Here is a 14,341-nt window from a genome sequence, read left to right on the forward strand (position 1 = left end):
CCAATTCAGTGGGGAAACCACCTCACAGCCAAACTCAAGACCTTTATACTTAAATACAAAAAGAGTGTGGTGGAGAAACAGGGAGGGGGTGGGGGGAGAGAACTTGGTTACTACATAAGAAATAGAAGGAGCAGGAGCTGACCCATCGAGCCTGCTCCACCATTCAATAAGATTAACTATTTCTCTGACCTCCCTGGTTTGTTTTTCCACAAGAATATTAAATTCACAAAACCATAAACTGGGCTCAAAAATGTCTAAAGCCTTTGGAAACATGTTACATACAGAAAGCTGCCATTTATAACTGTTCGAGAAGTTGCTCCAACCTCAATCCCAGCTCCAGGACTTGTCTACAATGACATTTCAGCTTTCCATAGTGGGGATCATTCAGGCAGTTTCAACAAAACCATCATAAAGACAGTGCAGGGAAAGGGAACAAGGTGCTGGGAAACTATTCCAGAAAGGCAGCAGAGAGAAAGCAGGAAGCTATAGACCAGACAGCCTGAGATCAGTCACTGCAGAACACTGGAAGCACTTAGAAAGTAACAACAGGATTGGACGTTCAACATGGATTTAAGTAAGGGAAATTATCTCTGATAAATGGATTGTTTTTCAGGTTGTGAGCAGCAGATAGACAAGGAGGGAGCCAGTGAATGTTGTGCATTCACAAACATTTTGATAAGGTTCTACACAAGAGATTATTAAATAAGATTAGAGTGCCTGGTTTTGGGCATTAAATACTAAAATGGACTGAGGATTAGTTAACAGAAAGCAGAACAAGCAAGTCATTTTCAGGTCAGGAGGGTACACGAGTGGGATGCTGCAGAGCAGCTTTGGGAGCCAGCAAAGACCTGACAGATGTAACATCGTGTGGGAAAACGGGAGGGCATGGAAAGGCAGAGTCAATTTAAAATGATGAAAGACTGCATGGTGTTGGCATTCAAATGGATCTGGGTTTCCTTGCAAACCAATCACTGAAAGCTAATATACAGGTCCAGCAAGGCAAATACCATGTTGTCCTTTACTGCAAGAGGATGCAAGTAAAAGAATGGAGATGTCATGCTCCAATTACATAGAGCCCTGGTATGATGCAATATCCAGTCTCCTGCCCAAAGAAGATCCTTGCATTGGGGAGAGTACAATGAAGGTTCACCAGGTCAATTCCTCAGAAGGGAGATTTGTCCGACAAGGAGAGGTTAAGCAGATGGGGATCAAATCCCTGGAGTAAGAAGAATTAGGGCTGATTTCATTGGAAAAATACAAAATTCTTACAGGGTTCAACATGGTAGATACAGGGATAATGTTTCCCCTGGCTGGGATGTCTAGGACTGGGGGGTCAGTTTCAAAAAAAGGTTGCATTAAGAACAGTGATGAAAAGAAATGTCTTCACCCAGAGGGTGGTGAATCTGTGGAGTTCTCTGACAAGGCTCAATTGCTAACAATATCTGAGACAGATGGATATTGTAAGATATTTAAGGGAATCAAGGAACGTGGACAGAGTGGCTCCAAGATACAAATCGGTCTTATTGAATGGTGGGGCAAGCATGGATGGGCTGAATGGCCAACCACACGTAACCTCCATTCATTCTAATGACTGAAGTTGTGTTTTACCACATGGAACCCAATTCAAATTGTGACTTTGTAACACAGCAAGATGGCATGAGTGAGCTGACACAGACAGCAACCAGAGGTGCAAGGTCTGGGGTGAAACAATTAGTTCAGGCCAGAGCCAGGGAGTGCTTTGGAAACAGAGGAAAATGCAAATTCAACCAATAACAGCTTTGTCGGCATAACATGGTGGGCTGAAGGGCCTGTATTGTGCTGTATTGTTCTATGGTATAGTAAGAACACTCAGCCACAGGGTCAATGTATCTGGGAAATGTATCCAGAAATCATGCTTCAGACAGTCATCTGAGTGACCCTCAGACAACATGGAGGACTCAGCTGACAGCAGATACTTCCCCAGTGTCAGCCACTACTGCAATCTCCCAAGCTCAGGGAGATCAGCAGCAAACAAGCTCTCATCCACCATCAAACACTAAACCCACACAAGCCGCAATGTTCACCCTGCCCAGTGTACATACAGCAAGGCAAAGGAAGGCCAGTTCTATACACCCCACCGAGGGGCAGCATTCCACTGCAGGGGCAATACATTTATTGTTTTGGACTAGGAGGGGAGATGGCTTCTCAGGGGCTTACAGCAAAAGCCAAGCCTGTAGCACCAGGGGAACTTCGCAGTGTGGCACCTTATGCGTCTTCTGAATATCCAAATATATCTCACCCACTGCTTCCCCTCCATCTACTCTGGCTGACACTTCCCCGAAGAACTCTAATAAATTCATCAGACACAAGTTCCCCTTCCTGAAGCCATGCTGACTCTGCTCGATCAGATTATGGCTTTTCAAACACTGTTCCCTCAGTTATTGATTCCAACATTTTTCCACTAATGGACACTGGACTAACCTGCCTACAGTCACCCACATTGCCTTACCGGTAGGAAGCAACGAACTAGGATAAAGGGGTCATTTTCAGGTTGGGACGTGTGACCAGCAGGGTGCCACAGGAATCCGTGCTGGGACCACCCGTTATATGAGATACAAGGGTAGGAGGCAAGGCAGAAGCAGAGAAGGACACAGACAGCTTCCTGAAAGTTTAATGGGTTACACGAGTGGACAAAAGACTGCAGAAAGCTGCAGCACTGAGGGATCTGGGAGTCCTTGTACTTGAAACAAAGCGAGCACCCAACTGTAGCAGGCAGTAGGGAGGCTCGTGGAATGAGAGCATGGAGACAGACTGCAGATTCAGGAATCTGGAGCAATACCCCAACTGCTGGAGGAGCTCAGTGGGTCAGTCAGCATCTGTGAGGGGGAGAGTAATAGTTTACATTTCAGGACAAGAACCTGCATCATGACAGAGTGAATGAGAGAGCACCTCATCTTATCAGGTGAGACATTAACCTGTAGCCTCATCTGTTGAATGCAGATCCCCTAAGCATTGAGGTAGGGCTGGTGCATTGTCCCATCTTGCCTATATTTGGCCATTAGGGAGACATAGAGACATAGAGACATAGAGACATAGAGACATAGAGACATAGAGACATAGAGACATAGAGACATAGAGACATAGAGACATAGAGACATAGAGACATAGAGACATAGAGACATAGAGACATAGAGACATAGAGACATAGAGACATAGAGACATAGAGACATAGAGACATAGAGACATAGAGACATAGAGACATAGAGACATAGAGACAGTGGACATTACTATGCACCAATGGCTCACTGCTTTTCCCAGGAAACCCTCAGGGCAGCAAAAAGCCTGATTTGACCTTGAACAAACTCTCACTGCACCACAGCCGACACATCCATTCCACATCATAATGATATTGATGAGACCAAGTCTGCAGAATTGTATATGAAGATGTCATGATTTATAAGGACACGGCTAAGATCATAAAGTACCATGTCCTCACTCCCCAGAGATCAGCGTTTTATTGACACATTAACTACATCACCAGCTGTGTCTGCCAATTCTCCTCGGTCAAGGTGACCTGAGATTTACAGTCACGAGGACGGTGGCCCATGGAGCTGCAGGAGGTGCCCTGAGGGCACGTGGGTGATGGTGCAGAAACTGCGCACAGCACAAGCCTTGGAGCCACATCCTGCGGTCAACCCGCAGAGCTGCGGGTTGGTACAAGCACACAGAGTAAAAGCAGAGAGTTCTGCAGGGCAGCAGGGTCCTCGGATGTGTGCCCTTCATTCTCATGGGAGTAGGTCAAGGCTGAATCCTAATGGATTCGCTTACCATAACTGGACTGATGGGAAGGAGACAAAGCCAGCATGCAGCTCAAAGCCATGATATTCACTCATCTCTCAGTGAACCTCAATATACATTACAGGGAACCTTCAATAAACACATCATTGTATCCAGAACATATGCACACCATAAAGCTCAAAGCTAAACAAATAAAGTGTGAGATCAGAGGAGATAGGAGTAAGGGCTGTAAGTGGGTTAGTGTCATGGCCCTGACGAGAGTTGAGCGAAGTTTCACATTTTCAACGCAGCAAGTATTTGAAATCTGTGCAGAAGCACTTTCACTTTTCCAGGAGCTCAGTGATGTGCTGCTGCTCCTGCAGCCTCCATCAGCTACAGCGGTAATGAATTGGCAATAATGCAGCAGCTGCTGAAGAGCTCAGGGCTGGAAAGGCACTGTGCAATCAGTCTGCGCTCCTGTAATTTCCTGGAGCATTTCAACACTCAGCAGCTTCCCTTACCACAGAGGTTTCAAATGAACATAAGTGTTTCTCAACAGTTGCACCTTCACCCCCAACCAGGTCAGCAGATGAAGTTCGACCCTGGAGAACCGAGCACAAGTACCTGGGCATGCAACGTACAAGAGGCTGCGGGGGCCACAGTCCCAGATTTAGGTACGGTACGTGGGGATTAGTGGGTGGCTCGCACTGCCCCTAGACAGACATTAAAGGCAAGGTAGGGGGCTTGCACCAGACTGCTCAAGAAACCACCTCTCATTTAGTGGGAGCTTGCTGTGCACAGAGGTTCCTGCACTTGCCACACTCCAACAGTGACCACACCTCTGACTTTAGTCAGACGGTGAGAAAGTTGCTACAGAAATGCGGCCTTCTTCTGGATTCAGAAGCAGGAGAAAGGACTGTCAGCAGGGCTGACGTGAATCCAGGGGACAAGCTCGGGTCAGGGGTTTGACCAGCTCCCAGAACCCAGGCACTGCCAATCCCTGGCACCCACTGAGGCAGGTTGACCAGCTCCCAGAGCCCAGGCACTGCCAATCCCTGGCACTGGCAGACTTACTTCCAGGTATGGAGGGCAGCTAAACCAACTCGCCAGGACATTCAATCCACATGTAATGCCCGAGGAGACAGCAGCAGGATGCCAGAGTACACTGGCAGTGGAGAAGGTGCAAAAAACAAAAACACTCAGAAATGAGCAGCAGAGTTTAGAACCTTTAGCAAGGGTGAATCAGCTGTGGGCTTTTGACCTCTGGGAGAGAGAAAGAAATAGTAGGAAGAGGTCAGTCCCATCTCCTGCTCTCCTTATGTCCCTGCAACTCCACCCTTCCTGTACCCAATCCCCTATGGAACAGGACAATTGAATCTGCCCCCACCCCCTTTCAGACCAGGCCCAGCTGCTGTTGTGAATCATGTTGACTCTGCCCAATCCCATTATTTTTAAAGACACCCCACCACCACCACCCCCCCCGAGTTAACAGTTTGACAGTAGGTTCTGGGATTTCTTTGCCACTGAAGTCAGGCTAACTGGTCTGTAGTTCCCATTACATCTCCTAAACAGTGAGGTTACATTTGAAACTTTCCAATCCATTGGAAGTGTTCTAGAATACATGGAATTTTGGAAGATAACAGATCAGTGAAACCATCTTCACCACCTCCTTAACCTCAGAATACACATCTTCAGTTCCTGGGCATTCAGCATCTTTCAGTACCATTCATTTCTGCAATGCTACATTTTTCTAATAGTGCTAATTCCTTTCAGCCCTTCATTCATTCGAGACCTATTGTTCTTCACTATTTCCACAAAGTTTTACACATCTTCTCACAAGACAAAATAATTAATTTCTCTGCCATCCTCTTATTCCACTATTATTTCTGGCGTCTGACTGTCAGGGATCCACATTAACATGTGCTGAGCAAAGAGCAAAACTATGATACTGGAAGTTGTTAACAAATCAAGCTCCAGGTCTGCACTTCCATTTTCATAACCCTTCTCACACAACCAGAGGATTTTTTTTTACCCATTCCCACCATCCAGGGATCAAAACCATCCTTCTAGGTGATGAAGCAATCCACTTGCTCTTCTTCCAATCTAGTGTCCTGCATTCAGTGCTCGCAATGTGACCTTCTCTGCATTGCGCAAACCAAAGAGATTAGGTGACAGTTTTGCAGATCACCCCTGCTCAGTTTACAAGGGTAGCCCTGAGCTTCCCTTCAACTTCCTGTGAACTCTTACACCCTGCCAACAAAACCTAATTCTGACTGGGCATGTTTCAGTCCTCAGGATTCAGCAATGAATTCAACAATTTCAGATAACCAGCCTTTCCAGTTTATGTCAGAACTGTCTCTCTCCACAGATGCTTCCCAATCTTCTGAATATTTTCAGCATTGCCCCCTTTATTTCCAGCCGTTTTTCTCTCCCCTGCTTATTTTCCAGTGTTCTGTTTACATCTCCTGTGAGTAACAAGCCTTCCCAGCCTCTCAGCTAGTACCACCACCCATACAATTCACACTCGGTCTCCAACAATCAAACATCCCCTTTGATCTCTCCACCCCTCCTCCACCACTTCCTCTCTGGAGTATTTGAAACATGCATGATTTCTAACTTCCCACACATGATGAAAGTCAAGGTTTTCAGTCGGTGACCCCCCCTCCATAAATGCTGCCTTACTCATTTCTGGCACTTTGTTTTTATTGACTTTTGCTAATGTTTCCTTTCGACACATTTGCTGAAGCTGCTCCAGTCCATCTTCTGCCTTCGCTGTTTACTCTGCTCCTGGCTCTTCTGCCTCTTCCCTGGAAAGTTTGAAAGCTGATGTGCACAGAATTAGCCACAGTTCTCTGACTGCAGCCTGGCGCACACTTCACATGGTGAATGCGACTGCAGCTTATACACTTCTATGGTTTTTAAACTGCCTTCTCAACCTGTTCACTTACACTCCCCTCAAAACCTGACCCTTCGATTACGCTGTTCTCCCCCAGAACTCTGGCTCAGTGGCTTTGTCTGTGTTAAATTTCACCCTGGATGTGTCCACCTATCCCACCAAGCTGCCTTCACCTTCAAGAAGAGTGCAGCAGTGTAACAGTGAAGTTACTGGAGCAATATCCACAGCCCAGGACCTTGATTCAGAGACTGACATAATCCCACTGTCGCAGCTAGGGAATACAAATCCAAAGGTAATTAAATAAACCTTGAATTAACCAAAGTCAGTCGCAGTAACAGTAGCAATGAAATGGCCTAAGTTCTGCTTTCTGGGCTAAACACAGCTGACCAGGGGTGAGATGGGACAGACACTAACTGCTGGCTATGCTAATTGCCAGTGACACCCTCACCCCATGAACAAACATTCAGGGAAAGGGGGACAAACCCCCAAAGGAGAGTGGAATAGAGGAATACGGTGATGGGGAAACAGCGAGGGCACCATACACTGGATCAGTCCATACCCCTCATTACTTGCTCCTGTCCCAACCCTATGGCTCTTCCCCCCCCCCCCCCCGCCCACCACCACTCCCACGTCCCAGCCTTGTGTCCAGTCCACCAGCAGGGATGGAGGGAGAGAATGGAGTCTACGTTTGATTCCACTCAGAAAAGGCAACTCCTAAAAAACCCTGCTGGTTTACACTTCCGTTAACTTTAATCAGTTATTGAGTGGGTGTGAGGTGGGTGGGGATGTCATGTGCAGACCCTGCAGACTGCAGCATTCCTCAACAGCTCCTTACTCAGGTGGCCCCAGAAGCAGATCTTGTGCACTCGCCAACAACAATTTGCCCAGGGGCACTTAACTGTTCCCCAGACACCCTCCACACCCAGAATCCCCAGCCTCCCCTCCCCATCATTATCTGATGCCAAGTCTCGGCCCTTTCCCAGACAGCTTCCTGTTTAATTCAGGCACATCATAGCTCAATGTTTAACCCCGTTCCAGCAGCAATGTGACCCACTGGTGACATCATAACACAATATCACAACCCTCTCCACCTTCCCACAAACTCCTATCTTTATCCACAGATCTCTCACAGTAAAACTCCAATAATCTGCTCTCCAACTACTCAGAGATCCCAATGGGTCAGTATCTGCCTCACCAGCTGTTTGCTGTGTTCCCTTCCCACTCAGGGCCCCAGATCCTGCACTAGGATCCCATTCCCCATATAAACTCATTGGATTCACTGGGAAATTTATAATACTAATGTCTAAAAAAAGCAAAGTGTTGGGGTATTAATAGGAAGAACATCCAGAAAATTTGCCAGTCCAGCACCAAAATGTCAGATTATCAGAGTTTCTTACTGTCAAATAGCAAAGATCCTAGTGACAGACAGAACTATACTTTCCCCAGACTTGGCTAAGTCCTGGCAAACTCTCAGAGTGGGAAAGGATTCAGTCAAGGACAGAAAATCAAGAGCCTGCCAACTGCTGGTCTACCTAGGGCCCTGGGGCACACTCACCATAAACACAACCAGATGGTTTCAAAGCTGGAATCTTTGCAATTTTCTCTCAAAATAACAAGCAAAAGTATCAAGCCCGAGTCCCAGTTAGAGCTCTGTACCCTCAGAGGTAGATGAAGCAGTGAAGTGCACTGAGAGGGAGGGCAGAATTCTCTGCAGGAAGGAACTTTCTCTGCCCAGGAGTTAAGTATAAACTGTTGTGACAGCATCATTGGCTCAAGCACATCCCTCAAAGGACCTGCCCAAACCAGTTCCACTCTGATCCTCACCCACACAACACAGCAGCCAAGTTAGCACTGCGATTGATCCAATGAATTTCCTGCAGCACTGCCCTACTGTCCTGTGCTAGTGACTCCTGGCATTGGTCTCACATGGGAGGAAACCTTCCCTACAACCAAAGAAATACAAGATTTGGATGTGTACCCCAGACTCCTTTGAAGTATAGTCACTGTGACAATGTAGGAAACACCAAATGGTGCACAGCAAGCTCCCATAAATAGCACATAACCTGATTGGTCCTCAAACAACAGAAGGAACTCCCTTTTCAAACCACCTCACCTCAGAGGGCAGACAGCATTCCAACAGTGCCTCACTGGCTTATTGAGCTAGTATGGGGGGAAGCATGAATCTCTGGAGTGGGACTTGAAGCAATGACCTTCCTGTACAGGAAGGAGTATCCACCACTGAGCCACAGTAAATGGAGCCAAGATCTAGAGTTCAAGATCTAGAGATACAGTTGATCTAAACCACACACAAGATGATTAGTCCTCAGGCAGGACTAAAGCTCTCCACAACCATTCAATTCACAGTCTGTGCTGGAAACTTGGTTCACCCCAAGGTATCAGTGGCTCTCAGGTTAGTTATTGGAGATTAGGCCAGGATTTGAACCCAACAGATGGAGCAGCTAATAACTGGAAACTGCGAGTTATTGTCAGAAGGTCTGGACTGAGTTTGTCCCTGATGCGCTACACAGAGGAACAGCTGGTCGAAGCAGATGCACCAGTTTTACATGTGGAGTGAGCCGGGTGCAGGGTTTGACTCCCTGCCTCTCCATCAAAGGCATCCCTCCAGTGAGACAACAGTACATGGAGAGGTGGGCTGCAAAGGCCCAGGTCTGGTTCTAGGATCCTGCAACAACCCACCCTCTGGCTGCCGCAGACCTGCTGCCCCAGGCAACCCTCCCCTTCCCAGGAATAACCAAAACAGCAGAGCAGGATTCCAGACTCAACCAAGAACAGGAGGACAGAGAATGGAAGAGGCTACAATCAGGAGTGTACAGGAATCTATTCTAATCCCGAGCTTTAGAGAGGCATGAGGAATTCAGAGCAGAGAGTCGAGCATGAAATGGATACAAGAGACTGCAGATACTGAAACCTGAAGCGATGCACGAGGTGCTGGAGGAACTCAATGGGTCAGGCAGCATTTGTGGAGGGAAATGGATGGTTGACATTTCAGGTCAAGTCCCCTCAGTCCTGATGACTGCAGACTGTACATTTCCCCTCCATAGATGCTGCCAGACTGGCTGAGTTCCTCTAGCATCTTATGTTGCTCCAGAGTTGAACAAATTGACAGCACAGAGAGCTCTCAGAGCAGTAAAACTTTAACAGAACTGACTTTAAACACAGAACATTATGCATCTCCCTCTGTCTGGTGGAGCAGGGTAAGGAGAGTGCTCTGGGACATTTGAGATACCCTGGCCCAGTTAACCTCTGCACATCCAGAGACAAGGCAGCCAGAACCAATCCTCCCCGTACTCACCACAGTCCTGGTAACACAAGCAACCACTCCCCACAAACTCACAGCACTCAACACAAGGCAGGAATGTGAAAGAACACAGCGAGTCCTTTCACACTGTTGGAAGGGGTGTGAAGTTTCATCAAGTCATGCAACATGCCACAAGAGATCAGGAGCTGGAAAGGCCTTTCACAGAGTCTGAACAACCCGATGCCTAGTGTCATAGCCAGGCAGGGGAGTTACACCCGGCCGAGGGAAGGCAGAACCAAAGGGGAGTGTTGCGTCTCACACACACAGGATTGGCTGATGCACTAAAGTTCAATACTTGCCTAATACACTCTGGAGGGGAGGGAAGGGGGCTGAAAGTGGGGGGCGGGAGGGGAGGGAAGGGGGCTGAAAGTGGGGGGCGGGGGGGGGGAAGGGAGGGAAGGGGGCTGAAAGTGGGGGGGGAAGAGGGGAAGGGGGCTGAAAGTGGGGGGGGAAGAGGGGGAAGGGGGCTGAAAGTGGGGGGGGGAAGAGGGGGAAGGGGGCTGAAAGTGGGGGGGGAAGAGGGGGAAGGGGGCTGAAAGTGGGGGGGGAAGAGGGGGAAGGGGGCTGAAAGTGGGGGGGGAAGAGGGGGAAGGGGGCTGAAAGTGGGGGGGGAAGAGGGGGAAGGGGGCTGAAAGTGGGGGGGGAAGAGGGGGAAGGGGGCTGAAAGTGGGGGGGGAAGAGGGGGAAGGGGGCTGAAAGTGGGGGGGGAAGAGGGGGAAGGGGGCTGAAAGTGGGGGGGGAAGAGGGGGAAGGGGGCTGAAAGTGGGGGGGGAAGAGGGGGAAGGGGGCTGAAAGTGGGGGGGGGAGAGGGGGAAGGGGGCTGAAAGTGGGGGGGGGAAGAGGGGGAAGGGGGCTGAAAGTGGGGGGGAAGTGGGGGAAGGGGGCGGAAAGTGGGGGGGGAAGAGGGGAAGGGGGCTGAAAGTGGGGGGGGAAGAGGGGGAAGGGGGCTGAAAGTGGGGGGGGAAGAGGGGGAAGGGGGCTGAAAGTGGGGGGGGAAGAGGGGGAAGGGGGCTGAAAGTGGGGGGGGAGGAGGGGGAAGGGGGCTGAAAGTGGGGGGGGAGGGAGGGGGAAGGGGGCTGAAAGTGGGGGGGGAGGGAGGGGGAAGGGGGCTGAAAGTGGGGGGGGAGGGAGGGGGAAGGGGGCTGAAAGTGGGGGGGGAGGGAGGGGGAAGGGGGCTGAAAGTGGGGGGGGAGGGAGGGGGAAGGGGGCTGAAAGTGGGGGGGGAGGGAGGGGGAAGGGGGCTGAAAGTGGGGGGGGAGGGAGGGGGAAGGGGGGGAGGGGGGGAGGGGGGAGGGGGGAAAGAGGAGAACCGCGTGTTGCCCTCACCTGTCGAAGGCTCCGCAGAAGCTGTGCGGCCTCCTGCTGCCTCCCCTGCTTGGCCAGGCTGACCAGGTCCTGGATCAGGCCGACCCGCCTCTGGTAGGGGGCCGGGGGGCCGGCCCTCCCGCGCCGCTCCTCCGCCTTCAGCCCAAGGGCCGGGTGGAGGTCGCCCCTATCGGGGGCCAGCGGCTTCCTCCTGCCGCCCAGGCCAAGGTCCGGGGCGTCCGCCGAGCCCGCCCGCGGCCTCCCCTTCGTCTGCTTGCCTCCCATGGCCGAATAGCCGCCCGGCTGCCGTCGCCAAGTCCCGCACAAACTTCACATCAGCTCGGCGGCCGCCGGGGCCCCGGGACCTACCGCCGCGGGCGCCACCCGACCCCCGGCGGGAGGCATCGAGGCCGGAGCGACCCCCTGGCCCCGGGGACGGACGCGGGGCGGCGGGCGGGGAGGGGAGGTGGGGGGGCCGGTCCCCGGGACGGCTGCAGCTCGCTGCTCCGGTCGGAGTTCGGTTCCCGCCCTTTTCGCGGGAGCCCAGCTGCTCCTTAAAGGCGAGAGGCCGCCTTCTGCAGCGATTTAAATTCGGCCACAAGAAGAGAAACAGCCCCGTGCCCTTGAGCCGGGGCGGGGTTTGCATCGGTTAACCCTTGGTGGGCAGGGTCCGGGCGGAGGCGGCGGCCGCTCGGGCACCGGGCGGGGGCTCAGCCCGGCCGTCCGGTGACCCGCGCTCCTGGAGCGGGACGGCACAGGAAGATCCCAGCATCGCTGCGGGGGGCTCCCGAACCCATCTTCTAACGGGACGCAACGTCCCACGGCGCGGCGCTCCCTCGCCGCCCCTCCCACGGCGCGGCGCTCCCTCGCCGCCCCTCCCACGGCGCGGCGCTCCCTCGCCGCCCCTCCCACGGCGCGGCGCTCCCTCGCCGTCCATCCCACGGCGCGGCGCTCCCTCGCCGCCCCTCCCACGGCGCGGCGCTCCCTCGCCGTCCATCCCACGGCGCGGCGCTCCCTCAGCTCTCTTGGGGCGAGAGTTCCAGGATTCAGATCCAGTGACATTCAAGGACCAGAGATATATTTCCACGTTAGGAAGATGACCGGGGGGGGGGGGGTGAAATCTGCAGGTGGTGGTGTCCTCATTGTTGGCAAAGGTTGTTGGTTTGGGAAGTGCTGTCCGAGTAGCCTGGGTGAGTAACCGCAGTGTGTCTCGGAGACGGTGCACACGGCAGCCACTGTGTAGCAGGGTGAAGGGAGGGAGCGTTTTGGGTGTTAATCAAACATCTGAATCATGCCAAACTTGTATAGCGAGGGTCAGGGGTGCAGATTCCGCGTGGTCCGCTTATCTGCTGGGACTCAATGTTAACACAATGAATTTACATCCCCCCAAAAATTCCCCATAGACCCGAAGCATCAGAATGGTCTGGAGACTGGCAACTGTGGTGAGGAAACGTAAACGTATTGATTTCAATGGAATTTTACGACTTGTTCCTACCAGATAATTAAGGAAATGGATTTTATGGTTTGTGAGGTTACCAGCAATAACTACCAAATTCATATTTAGTTAAATGGAGTCACAGCAGACTGCAGGTGCTGGGATCTGGAGGAAAAAAAGCAAACTGCTGGGGAAACTCAGCGGGTCAGGCAGCATCTGTGGAGGCAGAGGGATGGTCAATGTTTCAGGTCAAGACCGTGCATCAGGACTTCGACCCAGGTTTGGTCCCGATCTCCATGCTGCCAGTGTGGAGTTTTCTCCCTGTGACCACGTGGATTTCTTCCCATATCCCAAAAACATACTGGTTGATAGGTTAATTGACTGCTGTAAATTGCCCCTGGTGTAGGTGGTTGGTGAGTGAATGGAGGTGGGGAGGGGATTAATGGTCACTCGTGAATGTGGAAAATAAATGGGGGGATTGGGATTGCTCCAAGAGCTGGCACAGACTTAATGGGCTGAATGGCCTCCTTATATGTCATAAGGGAATATAACATGAAATGTAGTTCTCAGGTGTGAATGGACGGGTTTCAGCTAAGTGTCTAGTTTAGTTTCCAACCTGTACTTGGCAAAGAACAAGGTCTGGTCAGCAGGAGTGGTGGACATGTGGTCAGGGAGGTCTGTGGTCAGGAGATAGGTCAGCCGTGAGTGGTCAGCATAGATTGGTCATCAGTCAGAGGTCGTCAAAGTGTGGTTCACCATCAGCAGGGAGTAGTCACCAGGGACTGGGTAGTGTTAGTGGAGGGTGGTCATTAGTGGGTAGGACCTCCACACCACCAGCACTGTCAGCCATGTGAGGTGGTACTGGGACGGAGGAACAGCAGTTCAATCGGAGAGGTGGGTTTTAAGGAGGGGCATAGAGGGGGGAGGGGGAGGCAGGCAGGCTGGTTAGCAACAGGTGGGGCAGGCCTGCATTAACCAAGTGTTTCCCTTGTGTTAAAATGTTTCAGTGCTGCCAAGGCCAAGACGTGAAGAACGGTGTGAAATGAAACAGAACAACATGATCATTTGTCATCTCCTCCCACACTGAGGGGCAGGATTTTCACTGATGTTTGGTATCGTTCCTCAGTACTTCAGCTTTTTATCACACAGGCTGATTCAATGAACAAGGCAGTGGGGAGAGGGGAGCCAAGGCAAGGGCAGACTCACCACCCCTTGCAGGGTCAGGCTGAGAAGTGGACCTCTGGGCCTGAGGTTAGCCTCAGCCTATCAGACTGTGCACCAAATGCAGATGGAGGCATGGGGCTATGGGCAAAGGGAGTGATGGGGAATGAGGTGAGAGGAAAAGAGCTTGGAAGAGGCTGCAGTAAGGTCGTGGGAGGGAGAGAGAAAAACGGATAGAGAGGAGGGAAGGGGTTGAGGAGCATAGGGTTGAGGGGGGTTAAGGGAAGGGAGGCAAGGAGTAGGGTAGGAAGGAGAAGAAGGGGATGATGGAGTGAAGGGTGCACAGAGTGACACTGGGGAAGGCAGGAGGAAAAGACTGTGGGAGGAAGATGCTTGGGGAGGGCAGGACCGGGTCAGAGGCTCCCAGATCCACCAGGATCTGACTGACCTGGGAAACAGTCAGTGGGAA

At 51.5% G+C, this 14,341-nt stretch overlaps 1 protein-coding gene across 2 annotated transcripts in view; it reads right to left on the reverse strand.

Moving 5' to 3' along the window:
- LOC127581268 (leucine-rich repeat-containing protein 75A-like) overlaps positions 1-11,847 on the reverse strand; it is a 28,816-nt gene extending 16,969 nt beyond the window's left edge. For both annotated transcript variants that reach the window (XM_052035484.1, XM_052035483.1), the window contains exon 1: positions 11,298-11,847. In XM_052035484.1, coding sequence (XP_051891444.1) covers positions 11,298-11,561 — 264 coding nt within the window. In that variant the 5' untranslated portion in view covers positions 11,562-11,847. The remainder of the gene's footprint in view (positions 1-11,297) is intronic.
- Positions 11,848-14,341: the final 2,494 nt, after the last annotated feature.

Source organism: Pristis pectinata, chromosome 21, assembly GCF_009764475.1.
Source record: "Pristis pectinata isolate sPriPec2 chromosome 21, sPriPec2.1.pri, whole genome shotgun sequence".
In the NCBI taxonomy this organism is placed as follows: Eukaryota; Metazoa; Chordata; class Chondrichthyes; order Rhinopristiformes; family Pristidae; genus Pristis; species Pristis pectinata.